At 39.6% G+C, this 22,472-nt stretch overlaps 2 protein-coding genes across 2 annotated transcripts in view; both read left to right on the forward strand.

Annotated features, from left to right (window-relative positions):
* The window catches only part of LOC136979384 (proto-oncogene tyrosine-protein kinase receptor Ret-like), a 37,461-nt gene extending 36,887 nt beyond the window's left edge, over positions 1-574 (forward strand). The window contains exons 20-21 of the mRNA XM_067275326.1: positions 322-421; positions 485-574. Coding sequence (XP_067131427.1) covers positions 322-421; positions 485-574 — 190 coding nt within the window. The remainder of the gene's footprint in view (positions 1-321; positions 422-484) is intronic.
* An 11,215-nt stretch (positions 575-11,789) lies between these two features.
* LOC136979369 (sericin-2-like) lies at positions 11,790-13,131 on the forward strand. Its single transcript, XM_067275311.1, has 2 exons — positions 11,790-11,832; positions 11,933-13,131. Exons 1-2 carry the CDS (start codon positions 11,809-11,811, stop codon positions 12,986-12,988), a joined length of 1,080 nt encoding a protein of 359 aa, XP_067131412.1. The 5' UTR covers positions 11,790-11,808; the 3' UTR covers positions 12,989-13,131.
* Positions 13,132-22,472: the final 9,341 nt, after the last annotated feature.

The raw sequence follows: 22,472 nt of genomic DNA on the forward strand, positions 1-22,472 counted from the left end.
GCACCCCAAGGTGCCGCGGCACCCGCTTTGAGAACCACTGCGTTATGTATAAACAAACATGTTTGTCTGCAAAAAATTTACTACATTTTTCCCAGAAAATCGCTATTTGTTAATAATTTATCGGTAATTTCTGGATAGTTTTCACGTTCTTTCCCGATATTTCATTCAATATTTTGAAGGGGTAACTTGGAAATTTTAATATTAGTTTTTAGAATTTGGTGCTAAAAACCGAGGTTTCGATCTCGAAGAGGTACGATAAATATTATATTTTCCATAAAGTAACGGCAAGAGATCTTTTAAAAAAGTTATTTGATTTTTTAGATACAGGATAATGAGATCTTGTTGGAGGGAGAGTCCGCATCAGAGACCGTCTTTTAAAGATTTAGTTCAAAAATTCGATCGAATGTTGCAAGACACCACGGTAAGTTGGAAATTTAAAAAATTCCTACATTAATTTATTTTAATTCTGTCACATTTTTCGTAGTTTTACGTGGATTTTACTCAGGAATCATCATCAGCCGTATTTTCTTATTCTTCTCGCTCCGGCTATAGAGACGAAGAAAAAGGCAAGTAAAAAAAAAAAAAAAATATATATATATATATATATACATATATATATATATTATACATATATATATATATATATATTTGAAATTTTTTGTATAAAAAATAGAATTTTGCATCTCTCGTCGGAAGTTCGTAATACATAAACCATTGTTTTTTTGTGGGGATGCAGAGGAGACGTACAGAGAAATCAAGCTTCGTCAGTATCCGAGTCCGAAAAGAGGAGAAGAACTAAATTATACAAACTGCATCTTCAGTTTCAACGGAAGCGACGAAAGCAGAGATTTCGTGGAGGCCGTGATCTGAATTTTTTACGATTTCTCTCGGAAATTCCCAACGAAGGATCTTTTCCAGATTAACTTTTAAAAACGAAAATCCCAGAGGATCCAACGGGTATCGAATTGAAGTTTCAAATATTTTTATCGATTTTATAACTTCTATTTATATTTTTGTATCGGTTCATTTTTTACGACCAATATTATCTTTTAAAAAAATTCGTATTTTCGTTTTCTTCTGCGAATTTTCCTCCGGAGAGAATGGTTCGAGCCAAAAATTTCGAAAAATTTAACCGTTAAAAAGAACTAAATTTCTAGATTAGAGAAATGCATAAAATTGTTAAAAGAATAGTATTTTTATATCAGTTTAAAGACTTCACTGCCGAATTTTAATAAAATTTCGTATAGAGAGCCTTAATAATGTTTTCGAACCGTTCGAGTAATTAAGATGCATCGATGTATATCACGTTTGAAAATTGTAATATTATTGATGTAAATATTTTGAAGTTGTGTTGAATAATAAATGAAAATTTTTAATTTTTAAATTCGTCTCTTCCCACATTAAAAATTGTTTTTCCACGAAAAAACAAAAAATCCTTCAATTTTTATCCATCAAACTGGAGAGTCCAAACGAAATAACCGAAGATACTTCGGAAAAATTCGTAAAAGTTCGTGTAGAAAATATTTCGTCCTATCATTTTTTTGGGTAACTGTTTCTTTATTTAACCACTCGTCCAGATCTTTAGCAATTAAACTGTACAGATTCGCGGTATTTTCCAATACAATATTTTAACAATATATAAGAGCGATCTTTTATTTTCAGCCAAACGTCATCTAGAAAGTTTAAAATTTTACAATATCCTCTTTAATTTTCCATCAAAGTAGGCCGGGGTTTACAGTTACACTCCCTCTTTTACCACTGCTATAAATCCGTTATGGCTGTATTAAACGTCCTACTTAACTCCCGCGTGTCTCGTTGGTCGCGGTGGTAAAGTTCGACCCGTTCGATGCATTACGTCAAATACGACGACTCGCTTAACGACGGTTTGTAATTAGGTCGTAATAGTGGGATCTATCGTACTCTTTCGTCACCCGTCACCCCATTAGGAGGACGAAGCGACAAAAAACTCATAGTTTTAGAAATAGAAAGGAGTTATTTCTACAAAGAGAAGTCCGAGTCTGTCTTAGAAGGGAAATTTTGGGAAAACGAAATGTAGAAAATTTCGTGTTTTCTAGAACATTCTGGCAACAATGCCGATAAAAATGACTATTTTTCTGAAATATTTTGTAATTTGTATGCTGCCATCTATTGGAATGAAACGAGAGGAAATCATTTCGTTTAAAGTTAAATAAATAAATTAATTTTTATACGTTTCGGGAAGACGGCCGATGAAATTATTTATAAGATTTTTCTATATTGTAATTTCCTGTATATAATAATTAAGATGGAAAAAATTAATAGCGCGAAAGTGTTATTCCACGATAAGGATTAACGAGGAACACGAAATTTTACGGCTTTTAGAGTTCGTGACTTTAAGGTTCATCACGCGACATTTATTATGGGTTTTCCTTACCCGGGATTATATATCACCGAAGACGAATACCCGTTTTAATTATAACGAATGTCGTCCGGTTTGACGCGACATCCATCGATTACCTCGCGATTTAGTTACGTCGGAGGCCTTATACCCCGGTGACGTATAAGTTCTACGCGTAAATACTAGCCCGGGTGGAAAAATTGACGTATTTCCGGAAAGACGAAGCTAATTATACGAATACAATTCTCGAAATCTTCAAATCCCCGTAGAAAATTCGAATTAAATTCGTTGGCCTAAGCAAAAAAGTAAACGAAGTTGTATATTTAATGTGTGAAAATAGACACAAACCGATAAAATGTAATTATCGGGAAATAAATAATAAATAAATAAATAAAAGAGAGAGTGTGGTGTCATCCCGCTCCGAGTTAGAAGTAGAGGAAGAGTGGCGAATGGTGGAAAGTGAAACGAATAAATTAGTAGTATAAATAGCGCGAAGATTTCAAACATAACACAAAGTGCAACGGATGGAATTCGGAAACACGGCAGTTGACGTGCCAACTCTAACGGCGTCGAACTTCCTCGTAAAGTTAAACCATCGAACGACATCGACCGGGAGTCTTTCGGAAACATTCGTAGAATTTTAGCGGGCTAAAAATGGATGTAAATAATCCATCCAATGTAAAAGAAGGGAGCTGACGCCAAAACGAACGGGTTTTAAATTTCCAAACATTATGGATTCGACACGTAACAAATTTCGTAATAAGGAACAAGATACGAGTATTTAGTAGGAGGTTCCGAGTATAGTCGACATCTCCTTTTAACGAATAACTTGGTCGCCCGGCAGATTATCCCGAGAAACGTCTCCGGGCCCCGCTGCGTAAAAATTACAAACTACATACATTTACACGCTACGAGACTTATAAAACTTCTATCGTTATCGATTGTAAGTAACTTTACTCGAAGCTGTCTACGACTCGTAGCTCGTAACTCGTTACGAAACTTTTTGCTCGTAATTTGTAACTCGTAAAGCTCGTAACACCCACCAGCGTTTTATACATCACTTAATTAAGATACGAAGAAATTTGTCACGCCAACGGGCCAGTCGTTGGAGTCGAGACGAGGATATAGTGGAAACGGAATGGAATCTCGCCTTGTTACGAAAGAAAACTTTGAATTTATTCGTCGAAATTACTTCGAAATCGTCAAATCGATGCCTTTATGACGATTCTTTATCGTTCGAATCACGCAATTCTTTCTTTCGTCGGACAACGTTTGTCGTCACCCCCGATTGCTTACTTCGTCAGACAAAAGAAAAAGAAAATCGGACTAAATCGAAAACGTTAACTCCAAAAAGAATATTTTCACGAAAAATAATTGCCAAATAAAAAATATTCATAATTATACTTATGGAAAATTATTACAAGCACGCACTTTATTCTTTCTCGTCGAGTTAAGCTCCAGTTATTGTTCCAATACACGAAATGAATACATTTAAATTCTGTCGGGGTAGAGGAACGACCGGTTACCTTATCATTTACGTTTGTAGAAACACTTTGCCACATTCGCAATTGATTCCGAGAAGAAAATGTCGATTTGACACCGAAAGAGTATCCAAATTTTCAATGAAAATTCTTAAAATGTTGTCATTTTTTATACCCAATTTCCACGCAACGTTAATAATATTTCTCGAGGAGAAGGGGGCCAAATGGTGTTAATAGGAAACGTATCGGTTTAATGCAAATAGCGTTACGTGAGAAGATTTAAAGATTATTCTCGAACGTAACCCCGTTCGATATTAAGAGTCGGGTATTTCGTGGATTTCGGATCTGAAAATTATTTTTAACGCGGACGAAACGTTTTATTTACGTTTAAATATTATCGGAACGGCTATTTTTAGACACGTAATTTACCCGAAACGGAAACAATGGCGACTTTTTTCGTCGACCCCGCGCGTGTTGGCGTGGCGGAGTAGCGCGTGGAAAAATCGTCACTCGGAGCGAAGAAAACATTTAAAAATTTCATCAAAATTAAACAAAAAATGCGCTTTCGTTACTTATCTCGAATAATTGTACTAAATATTACCAAAATATCGCTGGGAACCAAGAAAGTTAAAATAGGACTACTCTATTTTGTTTCGAGTGTCGTCCCACTCACACTAAAGTAAAATAAGTTAATAAAGTCGTTATTTATGGTCTATATGACGAAATAATACACATTTGACCCATAAAATTTCGGATAATAATACTTCGGGCCGTTTCTATAAGTATATGTAAGTAAGCGAACCTTTTACGCTCGACGATGGCATTTGGCGACGTAGATCGTCCTCGGCCAATTCCGTTTCACTCGTCGTTTCCGTATAATTAGAAATACAACGAAGAAATACGTAAATAATCTTTTGGAAAGTTACTTCGGCTAACCAGACTCGGGTTTGGCGTAGTTACTTCGTAAGACGTATTGAAATTCATTTTAGCGTATTGTATGGAATCCAAATTTTCGCGACGAAGGCGAAATATCGTCTTCGAATTAAATCACTATCGAATCCATCTTTTGTCAGAGAAAAAATTAAAAGGAAACGAGATCTCTCCACTCGCCAGGTGCATTTCCTCATCCTAGAAAAAAAAATGGATCTTCTTTGCCAAATTATTAAAGTTCTTCCCCCGTTTTTGCGCCATCGTAACTTCGAATTGCCTCTCCGATGCGTTAGAAATTAGATAAACGAATTAAAAATGAGATTTTTTCCAACAACTTTTTGAATTTGCCAAGCTTCTTAACGGGTGCGGAAAACGGCGGGTCGATCGGTAGTAACGCGATTCAAAAGAAAATGCGCCGGATAAATGTAAAATAAACGTCTTCTCGGATCCAGTTTGCAAAGTTAACGACTGAATGCCATTAAAAGATACGAGATCGAAACGCAAAATATTAATATGTCATAAGGAAAACGAAAGACGATTAACGTTAATAGATAGAGATTTCATTCTCGCTCACGCCAACAAATCGTTCGATTTTGTAGGTTAAATAATTTATACGTAATTCGTACGCTTCGGAAACGATAATCGAAATCGGTTAACCCACTTAATTACACGTTGGAGGTTTCGCGACCTTGACAAATTCGGCGATTTCTATCACCCGAGTGCAGTAGTCGCTCGTTCTCTTTCCCCTTATCCGACCGATCACACCGAGCGTGAGAAAGTTACATTACATAAAGTATATTTTAAACGATAACCGTCGCATTAAAATAATTTAAACTTAATTTTCTAGTCGAAATTATGGTAAAATTACGAGAAAAAACTCGGCGGAATGACGACAACCCTTTCGTAAATTTGATTTCCTCGGAGTGGGACGAGCACTCGATCCGCAGACAATCCACTTAACTCGAATCGAATTGGATCGAGGTCCGTAACTCGAGAATCACGAGTGACGTGGTTAAAAGAAGAAAAATAATAATCTTATAAATTGCGAAGAATCGCAATTACCACGACGTCTCTCGACAGAAAACTCCTGTTCTTTGACCTATTATTCGTCCGTTTAAACGGATTTCTCGGATTTCCCACACTTCAATCATCTAGGACAATATACTCTTTAGATGCTATCGTATAAAAAATATAACGCGCGGTGTCATTAGTCGATCGAGAGAAAATTTACGATCTCTTATCTTCTCTCGATGCCCCAGAGAAATCTGGAAATCGAATCTCAATAAATGTACAGTACGTATACTTCCATAGCAACAAATTAAAACGTAAGCGGCATTTAGCGAAAAGATTTCGGGCCAGGAAATTTGCATTTCAGAAATAAGAGCCGGGTAATCAATTCTGACAAAAATTTCACCCGTCGATGGCCGAAAATTCATTCTCCAACGACGGAAAACAACGAAATTTTTTGCGAAATAGCCGACGTTACGCAAAGAAGAAGCGACGGTTTTCGCAAATTAAAGGAAATTTTAGAAAAAGTATTATCGCGGTTTCAATAAGAGTATTTGTGATTTTTCTTCCCTTATTTTATTTCCTCTGACCTGGCAGGTTTCCTTCGATAAACATTTTAACACTGCATCGTATAAAAATATACAATACGTATTCTAAATAAAGTATATACCGTAATAACAGATCTGGCATGCGCGGTACAAAGAATACGCCGGAAATCAGTTGACAAAACCGATTATTTTCCCGAAGTGAGTTAATGATCCGGTCGGTAACAAGTTACGACGGAGGCCAGCCTCGAAGCGTTTTTCGTAGCCTTTCCCCGGCAGTAAACGAAAGAATCCAAGAGTTTTCTATATTTGCCAAATCCGTCGCCTCCGTTCCGCCTAATGTCTGGTATTTCGCCAAAAGTTTTCTTTCTGTATTGCGTGTCTTTCGCCAATTCGTGAACTTTCAACGGTCGACGGCGAAATCTGCCAATCGATTTGCCAGAATTAATCGCCGAGATCTTATTTCCGAAGTGCAGATTTCCTTCGGTGAAATCTTTTCGCTAAATGCTATAACGGTGGGAAATGGAGATCCGCGTAATGTATTTAGGCCTAGCGTAGCGTCCTTGGGTCGAATTCGACGGCAAAGATCTGTTTTAAGTTTAAACCAGAGTCTTTTAGCCGTAATACCGCGGCCCGAGTCGGACTCTCCTAACTTAGAGTAACGCGAACGATGGAAGTGACGTAAGCAACAGGGAGGACGCGAATAACCAGCCAACACCGACGACCGACAACCAAAAAAATCGAAACGACCTTTCGTATTTCGTGGAATTATTAATATTAAAAGGGCCTAAATGGCCACACGTCGCAATAAAATACATTTGGTAATCGAAAGATTGCCGCAATTCCCGACGATACGCGAACGAGTTTCGGTAATTATTTAGAAATCGAACATATTTTATATTGTCAGAGAAACGCAGACTACTGTTTTAATCCCGACGAAAACAAAATAGACGAATCGCGATTACAATGGATAAAGACCGGTTGTCGCCTGCCACGTAAAAAATGTGTTAAATATTTCCTCGGGGCGTACAAAAAACGATTAATTCCTCGCTTCTTCCTCAAAAAATAAATAAACGTAAAATAATAAAAGCAAAGAACGAATCAAAATAGAATTAACCGGAGGGTTAATCGGCGTAATTAAGGACGGAGGGACCGATCGGTAATTCTCGATTTGACGAATTTCTCGCTCTTACTTTCCAACTACGAATTTATATTTTATCGTCGGCGAAAAGACGTTTACCGTCAGAAAATAAAATCGAACGAATCTCGTATTAATAGCGATAAACAATAGGAAAAAAGTATTGTTCGGTGCGACCTTTTGCGGGAGGGAGGAGAGTCGAGCGGTAAGACACTCGGCAAATGCGACTATACAGAAAGAAATGGGTTAATGACGAACCATTATTTTGGCATTGGATAACCAGGCTAATGTGCGTCGAATCATTCGGGCTAAAAAGAGGACATTCCGATTTACATCCCGTTTCGTCTCTCGTGTTTTCCGTCCCTTCGAAAATCCCACTTTTACATTTATTTCTCTCCTCCCTTTTCTCCTACTCCGTTTCTTCCCAGCTTCTCGTCGCTTCGCCCGTTCCAAATACGACCGAATTTACTCCCTCCCCTCCGACTCTTCTCTTTATTTATGACAAATTAAACTCGTTCTAATTACAGATTCGATCGACGCGCCAGATTAGCATATTTTCTTTACAATTATTTTACCCCACCGGGTTTTTTGCGCCAAACAACCGTCGACCCCCGGACGGGTCTCGAAGTGACAAACGTTTTATTGTCTGACTTCGGGGTTCCTTCCATCCAAATAACAATCGATCGGCTTATTTTTTCTCTTAATTCCGTTCGTTACGAACTTTTAACCTATTTAAAGTTATTTAACACGTCGCTTCGATCATCCGATATCGATAGAGCGACAAAAACTGGCAGTCCCTTCGTGCGGCGATTAAATTAGGGCCGTCCCTACAACGAAAGTAACTAAAATTAAACGATTTCTGCCGTAAACATGGAAGAAAATTAAAGGTAGAAAGGAACTAAAATTTTAAAATGCCGGCCTAAAACCGGTTCGATCGGCATTTTGTTTTTAAATTTGAATTTTAGTTTCTCGACGAAATATTCGGTAAAATTGCAATATTTTTTCTTATTGTTTTCTTCAGTTTTTAGGAAAAAAGTACAGAAGAATTTGCGTTAGAAAAGAAAAGAGAATAATAATTTCGCCGTTTGACGGGAAAATAGTCGGGAGGAAGCGCGATTAATTTAATCATGTAACAGATAACTGGTGCATGCCTTCATTGGGCTTTTTTATTATTTTTTGAGGAAACTTTCGTTCGACGTTGGCGACGAAGTAACGAAGCGCGACTAAAACACCTTTCGCGAAAACTCTACCCCTGGAGTTTCTCTTCTTTCTTCCGATAACATCTACGTTCGGTTAAAATGTATCCGTCCCGTAAAAGTGAGCCACACGCCAGAGAATTCTGGTGAAAAAGCAAGAAATTCGAGTATTTTGTAACCGATAAGACGTTCGTTTACACTTAACTATAATTAATGGAGTTGAAAATTGAAATTCCGCCATTAAAACGGGACGATTCGAATACCGAAATATTCGAAAACAACGATTTCGTCGATACGAAGTATTAACGAGATTTTTCTATCTTCTCCATCTCCTTACCACGTTATAAACGGGAAACGTCGAGTCGAAAATTTTGGAAATTTTATTGAATCAGGTCATAAAGGAGGAAAAGCGGGCGAATAAAACTACGATAATCTTTATAAAAACATTTAAAAGTTTTTAAAATTAGGTCATTTAATACTATTTTATCAAAGTGGCCATTTAGCTGGGTGATTAATTTTACGTGGCTGGTTTAAATTGACCTTTATCAATCTCTTCGTCGCAACCCGGCGATAAGGCGCGTATTCTTAACGCATTCTAAGACCAGAATTATGTTTTACACGGGTTTTTTCTCGTCTATGAACTAACAGAATGTAGGTTAGTCGTTAATTTCACTTGGTACGACGGATACGATCGGCAGTTTTTAACCGGGAGTCGTTATCCCCCGACTCTCCGACACAAAAACCAAGAGTAGTTAGCGACTTGTCAGCGATTGCCCTTGGTGAATATTCGACGTCGTCCGTCGACGGCTTTCCAGCAATTACTTTTTTCTCCGTTTTAAATATAGACCGGCGATTTTCGGTTCAAGTTCAATAACGTCGACGTCGTTATTAATAGATTCTCTTTTCTTCGCTTTTAAGTACGGAAATGCGTCGTAGATTAGAAACTTGTGCACACCTTTGTTTTTTTGTTTTTTGTGCCGGCGTGTTTCGTTTCTTTTTTCTGCTGGAAGGAAAAATAAAACGAATAGTGGAAGTTTAGTGAAACGGGTTCAATTCCGTCACGTCGACTTTTTTACTTTATTTTTGCTGTATTGTTTCTTCCCCGTATTATAATTACGTACAGAAGAATAAAACCAGTGCGTGTTCTGTCGTCGATCCAGTCGAATTTTTAAGGTGGAAGGTTCATTGTGTTTTTAAATAACGAGTCTTTTCTGCACGATTTCGAACGATTGTGCCAGGAGAAAAACTAATCGAAACTTTTCCTATTCGAATATATTTTTCTCCGACGTCTTAAAGCCGATTTAGGTCATAAAATTGCAAATAAAATACATTTATTGTTTGATGATCTAGAAATGTTTCCTTCGTCTCTTCTCTTTTATTTTTTTCTTCTTGCCGAGTGGAAAAATAAATCCAAATTTCGAATTTTCATTGTTTTCAGCTCTTCACTCGCAATTTTCTTCGTTTCTTTTGTTACATTCCTCGTAAAATTTGTAGGTCGCGCGCATTAACCCATCGGTTTCGCCGAGTTACCCCGTTCGATCTTGCACGCGTGATTCTTCCCCATTACATTTGTAAAATTATAAATTTAAATTACATTAAAGCCCAGAAAAAATGATCTGCCGGTAAAGACGAAAAAAGAAGATCATCTTTATGTTTTTCATCCGTTTCTTTTGTCTCAATTGACGTTTTTACGCATCGACGAAACAATTAACAGGAGGAAATTTACAAATGTTTTTCGGAAAATCGAAACAATTACTCTATTCCCTGCGCGATAAGACTTTTTTCTTCTTATCTATCATTTTTTACGTAATATATAACGGGATTAAGCCATGAAATGGCACGTTCTACGTATGTATACGAAATAAATCAAATCCTGGTAAAAGACAACCGATACAAACTCTCACGAGTCGTGATTAATGGGGAAATTGAGGAAAACGGAGGCAAACGGATCAAATTTCTTTAAATCGTAAATTAATTCTCGGGATTACTTTTGATGACGTAAGAAAAATACCCGAACAGAAAGGGTCGTTCAAATCCCAAACGTAACGATAGACGATAAAATTTCCGAGGGCGAAAAACGTGGTTTAAGATGATAAAATCGAAAAAAGGTGGCAAAATTTAGTAAGAAATTTAATGCTTAAATTAATTTTTCAATTAACGAGAGCGTTAAGTTTAAATTCGCATCCGGATCCTCCGCATCCCTCGATAAAAACTATACGGTATTTACGGAGGGAAAGGGGATGTTTACGTCGTTTACTCGACAGGAAATCGTCTGTTTGTTTGGTATAAAATTCGTATGATAAACGAAAAATCTGGTGTCTTATCGCGGTTAACGACGCATATACCCATTTCAATAAATGATTCGCCACGCAATCGGAAATAGGACGAGATGAGGAGATGGCCTACATCGAGGAAAATATCCGCCACATCGGTAAATAACAAAGAGTGACGTTTTCCAACGTTAACGAACGTCGAGAGAAGCGAGAACAAAGGGATAACGTCGAAGAGGGAGGAAAGGAACATCCGAGACAACCGGCGACGTCTCGCGGGGAAAACTAGCAAATTTTATTACGGTCTTTTGGTAAAATTTGGGGTTTTTACCTAGGACACGGGTAGGCACGTCCCGATTAAAAAGGGGGCGAAAAAAGAAGAAAATTTGTAGAACGAGAGAGAAATTTTCGGACCGCGGAAGAATAAATGGGTTAATAAATTCTCGGGAGCGACGTTATTATATTTGGCGTTTTGTTTACGGAATATCGAGAGGAAAGGATGCTGGAAAAAGAGGTAAATAATTAAGGAAGAGGGAGGAAAAGGAGGACGAAGTGACAAGATTATAATAAATGAAGGAAAGTCGCCTCGGATATCGCACGGTGCGTCGTTCCTCTTTGCCAGAAAAAAAACAAAGAAGCCAACAGGAAGAGGGTTTATTCGTCCCGCCCGACTAAAGTAGGCCAATGCCGGGTGAAACAACTCCCGCGCTCGGAGTGCGGGAAAATAGGTGAAACGAGAGCCGCCAGTCGTGGCGGGTAAAAAATCCCGAGCTGCCAAGTTTGTTGACATTCGTCACGAATCCGTCGTATATAAAAGACGGCTCCGCAGTCTCGACCCATTACATCACTCTCGTCCGACGCCGATGTTACCTCGCGTACCCACAATGGTAAGTCGGATACAACGTTATTTACGGCGTCCTCCGGATTAACGCACCTTTACTTAACCCGTCGTAACGTTACTCCCCACTCACGTCTTTCCCGTTTCAGACTAAACTACTACTGCCGACCTGGACTCTCGCCCTCTTCGTGGCCACGTGCGTCCGAGCCACCCGGGTGTATGCGGTGGGCCAACAGACCAGGGAGATCTTCACCATGCCCGAATCGGCGCAGAACTGGCAGACCAACTTGCACGCCGGATACTCCGCCGGAAGCTCGGGACAGAACTACGCCTACGTGCCCGCAGAAGGCACTTCCGGTTACTCTTCTCGTTACGGCCAAGGCGGGAACTCGGCCCACGTCAGGTTCGTCTGGGGAGAACCCGGATCTTCGGCCACCGCCGGCAACGACTACGCGCAGAACGGCAAGTACGCCTCCGCCGCCGTCTCCCCCTTCGGACAGGTGGCCGGATACGCCTCCCCCGGGACGGAGTACTCGCCCCCTTCCGGTAAATACTCGGCCGGAACCGCGGCCGTCTCCGATTACGGACAACCCGACACCAAGTACGGATCTTCCGGAAGTTCCGCTTCCGAGTACTCTCCGCCCGCCAAGTACGAAGGCTCTTCCGCTTCCTCCTCCGAATATCAACAACCCGGAAGTAAATTTCCCACTTCCGCTCTGTCCTCCAACTCCGACTACTCTCACCTGAGCAAATACGCCGTGGTGCCCGGGCCCGCTTCCTATTCTCGACAGGGCGGAAAAGGAGGGGGTTACGCTGCCGAAAACACCCAGGGGGCGGCGGTCTCGCCCTATTCTCAGAGCGAAGGAAGTAGCGGATACGGTAACTCCTACTCCCCGTCTCGACTCACCTACTCCGAGGGGGGAGAACGAAGCGGAAGTAATTACGAACAAGAGGGAAATTCTCAGGTGGCCTACGCTCAACCCGGACAGATCCGGACTCCCTACTCGTCCGCCGCCGCTTCCGGCGAAGAATCGCACTCGGGTCGGCACTCGACGGTGGCCGAGCTCAACCCCCAGGAATCGGGTAGATCCACGCATTCCGGACCCACTTCCGGTACGCACGGAGGTTGGTGGGACGGATGGATGAAGGGATGGTACGACGGATACAAGTACGGAGGAGGCAAAGGATTCCCCAACAAAGGATGAGAGAATCGGGATCACGCCCGCCTGTCTTTTTGTAAATAGTCAACTCTATCTCCGGGCCAAAACTGCCGGTCTCTTATGTACAGTCTTTCTCATTGTATTCAATATACTCGCCCGTCTTTAATAAAATTTCGCGATTTGCATCAGTCTCTCGACCTTTTTATAACTCGGCGCCGCGCGTAAAAGTGCTTTTCGAGTGTTTAAAGTACAGATTTTTCTACTTCCCAACCCAATTTTAAAATTTAAAACTGGAAATTTAAATCCAAAATGTCTTTCCGCCGTCGAAAAACACAAAAATTTATATTTCAAAGAGAAGTTTGAACTTCGAAAGAGCATAAATTGGAAAAGAAAACTTAATTTATTTAAGATATAATATTTCAATTTAACAATTTCGGTATGTAATTTAAAAACAAGACGAAACAAACAGAACTCTTCGTCTCGCCCGGTGATTTCCGGACTGGAAAATGTGGAGGAAATAATGCCAGATTCGCGACCCACATTCGTCTCGAACTTGAACTGGAAGCGCATCGAACGAAATCTTTTATTTTTTTACCATTTGGAGGACGATAATTTCCAAGGCGAAACGAGTTCTGCGCGAGTAGGAAGGGGTGATAAATGGATTGTCTCCCCGTTCGGAGTTGGAGGCCACCGTCGGCCGAAACTCGTCTTTTCTCCCTTCCCCCGCCTTCGAGACGGAAGGAGAAGCTTCTTCTTAATCCAGAACAACGTCATTCCCCTCCACTCGCTCGTATTAAGACTTATTTTCTCTCCCGTTTAACCATATCCACATAACAAACCCGGCAAACGACCTCTCCTTTCTCCTCCGCCTTACCTTCGGACGTGACTTTTTTCTGTTTTAAACTCGACGAGTGCATTTAGGGACGTTAAAGAGGTTCTCCAGATTTTCACAATTCGCTTGCCAAAGAGAAAAAAACTTGAAGTTTCTTCGCATTTTCGCATCCCCCTTTATGTAACGTTGTAACGCGCCTATCCTCTGCCCAAAAACGAATTCGGATCCGCGTGACAGATGTGAAAAGGTGAAATTCTCGCTTCGTACATCGGTTACAATCCTCGTCTTTCGTTACCGTTTATTTAACTCTACACACGAAACGCTATTCTACAATAATGAAAACAAAACTCTGTTCAAAACATAAATAAAGGCATCGACAGCGTATATTCGTCATTTATAAATTCGAAAACGGGACGGAATGGCGTATTTATCGTTCTTAAATAAGAATTTCTATTCGTTCAATTTTGATTTAGGCTAATAAAAGAAAATGGCGTAACTCCAGGCGCTATCTCGTACTTCCAACTGGAAACTTCAACCGGTAATCTACAGATAACAATAACTCCTCGTTTAACGGTCCACAAAATTAATTTTGGTCACGTAACGATCCCGGTTATAAAATTAATTAAACCGAGATAGGAATTTTATAAGGACATCCGACATCCGAGAAAATGCCATTTTTGCATCTTTTTTTCGTATCTGTACCCATTCCTCCCGGTGAAGATCGATTAGACGTAATAATTGGGCAAATTGAACAAAAGTGGGTATAATAAACGACGGAATATGGATTCCGTAATACGGAAAAGGGCCATTTATTACGTTTATAACGCCCGGGAGCATTTCCGGCGTCGTGCAAGACGGACATTTAAGATAAATCGCACTACACGACTACATTTTCCTTTTACGGTAAAAATTTAACTGCCGGCGTGCAAAGTTAACCTAGATAAACCCGGAGTCTCCGACGGTCGGGCCACTGGGCCAATCCGAAAATGCGGGACAAACCGTCGTCTTTAACACGGGATAATTGAAACACTAGGTTAATATTATTCGCTCTTTATTCGTATTCGCTTCGATTTTTTATTCGGGAGTCCGGATTGGCGGTTAAGCCGCCACTTAGTCCGATACGGGAAATTTCGGAAATGGTTTCGCCGGCCGTACCATACCCGGAAATTACACGCAACTCCTTCACCGGCGGCCACAGCTTTTCGTTATTTAATAAATGAAAAATCACTTAATTGCCAAGAAAATAAAGCGCGACGATGTTTTATATAACAACTGGACGACCTCGGCGCGATTACCGAGCATTACGCACAAAATTCCCGGAGTTTTATAAACTAACAAATTTGCTCGACTCGTGATAAATAAATTACTATTAATTTATTAATGTCGTTCGAAAGTTAAAACTTTGCCTCGTAATAACTGGTTGGCGAATAACGAAATGCCGAAAAATAAACTTATATTTTCGTAACGATTACGAGAACCCGATGCATTTATTTATTTATTTATTTTTCAATTGTAATATTACATTACCGCCCGCCCGCTACGGTAAATCGAGAAGTAAACTTCCTTTCCTTCCTCGTTCGCTCGCGGGAAATCTCTGGCGGAAATTTAAATTCGCCCGCCAAAGGCGACCTTTATCGTCGGTACGGAAATTAATGCGCTAAAATCGTCTGGCGTTCGTTTATATACTACGTCACGCGGAGAAGTCGCCATATTGGGTAAAGACGGGCGGAAAGACCGAAGGGTGGCCCGACGGTGGATTTTTGAGCCACCCGTGGCGTATTTCTTTTAAACGTAAGTATTCGAATTATTATCGTTTTATTAAAATATTTATCAAACCTCGGTACTGTTATTGAATTTTCGAAAAAGTATATATAATAACAGAGCGAAGAAGTTAATAGAATATTAATTCTTTCCGTTTCGGGTATAGTTATGGGGAGAGACGAGAATGTTACCCTATCGTGTGACGTCATCGAGGATTAACCCGGTATTTGATAAGGGATTATCTTAATCGGCTTTTACGTGATCAGTTTCAGATATTTCTAAGAGACGATTCCTCTTCTGGAGTCCGGGTCCGGGATATTTGCGGAATAAAAATTTCGAGTTTCCATCTCGGTGACTTTTCCACCGGGAAAATTCACCGCCACAATAAAGTCTTTATCCGCAGTATTTTTAGACGAAGGCTTTATCGTCGATTTATAAAGATTGCGTGTAAATAATAAATATCTTTAATATAGATATATTCTTTATTTAAAATTAAACCTCGATATAGCGTTATCTTCTTACCGCACCGGCGAATACTCGTAGAAGGATCTTTCCTATAAATATTAAATAGAAAAACTTTTGGTAAATGCGCGATTTTGCGTGGTAAAGAATATTATTGCCAAATAAGACAATTTTCCGAGTGAAAAGGACGGTTTAGTAATATTATCGCTCACCGGATGGCGCCGCTAAACGTTTTACAATCTAAAAATTTAAAATTAAGAAAAATTATATTTTAATGCGGAGTCGAAGCGCTTTAATAAAGTAATTTAGAATCGAGTGGAAAAATTGACATTTCTCTCAATTTCTTAGTTATAAATAATAATTAAAAAGAAAAATAGTTCCGTTGGTCTGGCTTCGCCGGAGTAAACCCAAACCGAAACAGAAAAATATTTCGGTTAGCCCGGACCGAAACGTGGTCGATAAGAAAGATTACAATCGACAAACGAACGAGAAAATTCTTCGTCATTAGGTCTTACGCCACTTCCGGTAGGAAATTCAAAATAGGGAAGGAACGTATCGGAAAACGTGATACGAATTTGCGGGTATTCGTCAATTACTCCTGTTTATACGAAAATTCAGATTTAGAAGTAAAAACACGTGCCGGTCAACCCTTATCCGTAGTCCGTAATTCTATCCATTCGAGTAGTAATAATCCCTTTGTTGTTTGAAATGTCGAGATCGTTGGGCTACAATTTCAAAATATTGTACGGTACATCAAATCCCCCGTCTTCCGTCTGCCTGGCCGTTAGTCTGTCCTTTTCTAATCTCGAAAACGGAGTTAGATAGACGAAAGCCGAGACCAGATACGAAAAGCTTAGGTACGATTAACCGTACACGAACTTCCGCTTTGGGCCGGAAGTTACGTTATTTCGATTGAAAAATTTTCTCTCGAATAGACAAAAATGGCTTCGTCATTAACGGGAAAAGTACGACGTACGGAGCCGTACACGTTAAACTTAAGTGTATTGCGAGGAAAATTTGCAGCCGGCACGGTGGCCGTGTGGCGATAAATAATTGCCGGTTATTAGTACTGTATTTAGCGAAGCCAAAAATAGAAAATACTAAGAAATACGTGGCAACGGTGGTTACGGGCGTACGTCCACGTAATACGGGCCCCCCAATGTTTTTGTACCCCTCCCACAGTATTTTTATTTTATACCGCACTACAGTATTTATACTCCCAAAAGTTAGGAGTAACGAGAACTGACGCAACAAATACGCCTGGTTTTATATCCCATCAAAACCCATCAATAGGAGCATTTTTGCTTATCGGCCCGTCCCCCCTCGCGGAAGATGCGTATCACTCCGCTTCCGTAGATAAAATATTCGAAAATTTAAATGCGATTTTTTGAATTATTTTTTACAATCTCATATTTCTTGCAAAACTGTCAGAAATTTTAAATAGATTATAATTTTCTGTATGTATTATACTCTGCTCGGTAATGAAGGCGAAACTATTTTTCTTACGCGTAGGTAGGCGAATAAATCGTGAGGTGAGAAGCGGAGAGTTCTATCTGACTTACGTACAATTTTACAGCAGAAAAATAATAAGTTTTATCATCTTTTACGAAAAGAACCAAATTTTCGTGTCAAAAACTGTCCTTAAAACGGAGATTGAACTCTGATTCTTACCCGATGAAATGTCCATTTCATTTTTATTCTGGGAAATGTTATACGGCGCACTAAAAATATGCCGTTATAACGGAATTGTTGAAAATCTGAAAAAATCTGAAGAATAATTCATTACTCCCCGCAAAACGCGCGATATTTCCGGAAGAAGAGACTCCATCGCGTCACGGAGAAGGACAACGGAATATATTCGGTCGACGACTCTACCGCCTCCTTAGAAAAGCCGCTACGTATACAAAGTGTGTGTAAAGAGCACTTTCGTTCACCCTCTTCGAAGCTTTTGCCAAAAATATCTGAAATTTTGCAGGGAGGTCTGTGTTTTACGGAGATCGATGCGATTAAATTTTGGCGAATAAAGGTGGAGAGTGGGAAGACAAAAGGGGGTCGTGTGTCGCATCTCGAGTAGGGTCGGACTTAATAAACATTTTCTGGTTGTTAGCATTTGCGATTTCATTTATAAAACGCACCTCTACCCTCAGAATTAAGCTGATTGCCATTTAATAATAATACATATAGAGTTTTCAGAAGTTACGTAACAGGTGGCACAACATTTGAGGGGAAAGTTACGCAACTCGTTGCCTCGAAATTGAAAAATCATTTTGTAAATATGTATAAAATGCTGTTTATTACGTTGTTAAATATATTTATATCGTTTTATCAACCATCGAAGATGGTTTCTTACGCAGTCGTGTAAATAGTGTTGTATATTGTTAACTACGTAATAACGATATTGCTATTGATATTCAATAACGTTAATACTAATGCCTTTACTCTGCAGTTAAATTATTTCTTTAATCTAACGTTTTCGGTTAGCTTTACTAACCCTCTTCGGGATCGACAAAAAACCGTTATTTCAAAAAATGCTTTCGAAAAGATCTTTACAATTTAGAATGCCTTTAAACTTTCCGGCTGCGCAATCTCGGATCATTCCCAGCTGCGTATCGGCCGCTCTCCGAGCGGATGGGATTCGATACGATTCTTTAAAATTAATGCTTTGCTCTTTTTCGTCGTACTTGCCAATACACCAGGCCTCCGTATATTTAAGCTGCCTTATATTTGCCACTTTCTGTATAATTTTCGCACCGTCCCATTTGATAGACACCTCGTCCGGATCCGCTGTCGCGTAGTTCGCTAACGCCGTAACCGGTTGCCTGCATCATACATTTCTTTTATGTTCCTCTATCCTTACCGCTAGCGATCTCCTCGTGGTCCCTATGTAATATAGCTTCGTATATCTCGCTGCTGTTTTTTTTAACCATGCCACTTTCTTCTCGTATCTATTACGCAACCTCTCTGCTTCCCGATACGTAAGATTTATCACTCTGCCATTCGCGTCTGCGAGCAATTCTGGGTCTATACTACGCAGCTGGTTCTCTAATTCTATTAGTTCTTTCAGCAATACATACTTTCTCCGGCGTGTATTTCGAATCGCTTTTCTTAAGCACAATACCTTTAGCCTTGGGAGTAGCGAGTAGCATCCCTCCGGTAGCCGTATTCGCCAAATCGACAAAGGTACTACATCGTAATTTTTGCATTCTAATAAGAAATTCCGGTGCAGGATAAAAGGCGGAATACGAAGCTATATTACATAGGGACCACGAGGAGATCGCTAGCGGTAAGGATAGAGGAACATAAAAGAAATGTATGATGCAGGCAACCGGTTACGGCGTTAGCGAACTACGCGACAGCGGATCCGGACGAGGTGTCTATCAAATGGGACGGTGCGAAAATTATACAGAAAGTGGCAAATATAAGGCAGCTTAAATATACGGAGGCCTGGTGTATTGGCAAGTACGACGAAAAAGAGCAAAGCATTAATTTTAAAGAATCGTATCGAATCCCATCCGCTCGGAGAGCGGCCGATACGCAGCTGGGAATGATCCGAGATTGCGCAGCCGGAAAGTTTAAAGGCATTCTAAATTGTAAAGATCTTTTCGAAAGCATTTTTTGAAATAACGGTTTTTTGTCGATCCCGAAGAGGGTTAGTAAAGCTAACCGAAAACGTTAGATTAAAGAAATAATTTAACTGCAGAGTAAAGGTTGTTGGAAGTAGTTTGTTGCGATTGTAATAATGCAGTTTATATAGTAGTTAATACTAATGCTTGGTGTACTTTTGTTATTTATCATTGTTTTTTAACCTATGATATTAGAAGGGAAAGCTTAAGACGACAACTTACAATATGTGAATTAAAAGAAAATGTGCAATTCGATAAGAAAAAAAAATGAAATTCAATTATAATTTTTCACACGAGATGGCGCGCTCCATTTTACCGTTATTACATATTTACTATTGCAAAAATAAAATGACAGAATTTTTTGTCAATCTTTTACTTTTACTTTGCAATGGTTATCGAATAATTTAAATAAATAAAAAAGCTTATAAAATATATCTTTTATAAAATTAAAACAAATTTTCCAGGCTATTTTCGTTCGATGACGTGACGAATTAAATATGGTAGCATTTTTTCGATATATACAAAGTGAGACGAATAATTCATTTCTCATACGAATAACAAATAACAAATACGAATAACAAATAACAACCCTATTTACTTTTATCGCCGAATAATCTGCTAAATTGTTCATTGGTTTAAGACTAGCAAATCATTAAATAGAAATGAATTTCGCTAAAGATAGACGTTATGCCGCCATCTCGTGGTAAATTTAATAATTAGAAATAAGTTTATTTTTACTTTAAATTTTTTTAGAAGGAAAATTTATTAGCTTAATTGGCGAAGCACCTGCACGGTAAGCGGAAGTTACCGAGTCGCTGTTCCGAGTCCGGTTCCTGGCCGATCTTTTTTTCTAAAAATATTTAAATTTAAATTTAAAATAAACTTATTTCTAATTACTAAATTTACCACGAGATGGCGAAATAATAGTTTGCCTCGAGCTAAATTCGTTTGTACATATTATTTACTAGCCTGGGAGTAGCCCGATGGATAATCCGGCGGAACGTTCGAAAACGGTATTCCATAGCAGGGGTGGCCAACAAGTCGATCGCGCTCGCCCGGTCGATCGCCATGCCAATTTTGGTCGATCGCTAGCGATGTCTTGACTTAATGTATTATATTTGTAACCGAACGCAACTGTATGCATGCAGTTATGACTCGACTCATAAACAATGAGTGCACTTCGTACTGAAACAGTGTATAAACATAGTATGTATTTCACACTTTCCCCTCCCCACTTAGACTATTCCTATGACAACAAGTCGATCGCGACACATTTTTACGATAAAAAGTAGATCTTATGTGCACAAAAGTTGGCCACCCCTGTTCTATAGAACGTGTTCGAAGTGAGTAATATCTGATGCAGTGGCGTAGCGTGGGTGTCAGCCGCCGGGCGGGGAAATTTTGCCGCCCTTTAAAGTGCCGCCCGGGGCGGGCCGCCCCCGCCGCCCCCGCCGCCCCCGCCACGCTACGCCACTGATCTGATGTATAAATTGGTTCTTCTTCGTTTCCGTCGCGCATGGCCAAATGTTTAACACCGGACTCCTATAGTTAAACGACGATAAAAATAAGAAATAAGAAAACCCCATCGATGCAAACTCCGCATTTGTACATTTTCCCCATTTGCTTTCTTACAACCATTATTAAACTTTGTAGTGGTTAAGCCCTGCGATAAAATCGCTGGATCTAAATCATCTTTTTTCGTACACAACACACAAATATTCGAAATGTTATCATAGATAATTTTGAATATCTATTAATACGATTATAAATGAACGAAATATGAAAAAACAAAACTGTTGCATTTCCATTGTAATGTAAGAGAAGGAGATGGCTGATAAATTTCTTTTCGAATGTTACCACTACAGAAAAATCGAGCGCTGCGAAGAGTGCGAAAAGCGTCATCGATTTTGTATAATATCGTTTTCGTCAGTGTTACGTATCCGTCAACGTAATAACCACGTCGAACACGACGTTTAAGCGCGGCGCGATACATCGTCGTCTTAAAGGAAGATGCACACATGCGGCGCGGCAAGGAAAAGCGGTGACGCAAACGCGTCTTCGCCGCGCGGCAGCACGACCGCACAAGCGGCAAACCGTTTACATTTTGGCGCACGCGTTCAGTATTCAAGATGGCGAACGATATCGACGCTCCGCTATCCACGTGTTTACAAATTTTGTTTTGTACGGCTCGTTTTATTTAGCTAGAAGATTTCGTCGAAGATTCGAACGAATATTTTGGATTAGAGATGTCGTATTGGCAAGAATCTTGCCGAGATATTTTGTTGGATCGATAAAGAACTGATGTACAAAATAGGCTTATTCTTCGATTAAGATCTCTCGATAAAGAAAACTATTTCGAGTAAGATTCGGTTGTTTTGTTCTTCGAATTAAATAATATATGATTACTGTATCTGTGTAGAATTTGTGTTAAATTTATTATTCTTTCCTCTTTATTCCGATGTTAGTTATCTCGGTTAAAAACCACGTCGAACTTTCCGCCATTAAAACACCACGCGATTGTATTTTCTCACGTAATCGGGAAATAGCTCCGACGGTAAATGTCGTTGGGAGGAGATCGAAGGGCCGAGGGGCCCGGAGAATTTACCGCGGCTCTCGTCGTCTCTCCACCGGGCTACCGGGAGTTGATACTCGTATTTTTGGGTGTAGACAAATTTTATTTTAATAAATATAGCGTTTAAAATAAAACTATTCTCTTCATCTACATATATAAATGACGATGTTTGTTTGTTGGTTATACGCTCCTAGGACGTTCGACCAATTGTTAAGAAACTCGGCAGTTACGTACGTACTTCTAACTTAGAATATCGATCGGATATCGAAACCCCAAATT

Source organism: Centruroides vittatus, unplaced genomic scaffold, assembly GCF_030686945.1.
Source record: "Centruroides vittatus isolate TY-2023 unplaced genomic scaffold, ASM3068694v2 contig_620, whole genome shotgun sequence".
NCBI classification, from domain to species: domain Eukaryota; kingdom Metazoa; phylum Arthropoda; class Arachnida; order Scorpiones; family Buthidae; genus Centruroides; species Centruroides vittatus.

Bases quoted from the DNA above. Each gene is read 5' to 3' on its own strand.
- LOC136979369 (XM_067275311.1), top strand. From the start codon at position 11,809: ATGTTACCTCGCGTACCCACAATG. The intron at 11,833-11,932 runs GTAAGTCGGATA...TTCCCGTTTCAG, and splicing joins TACCTCGCGTACCCACAATG to ACTAAACTACTACTGCCGAC.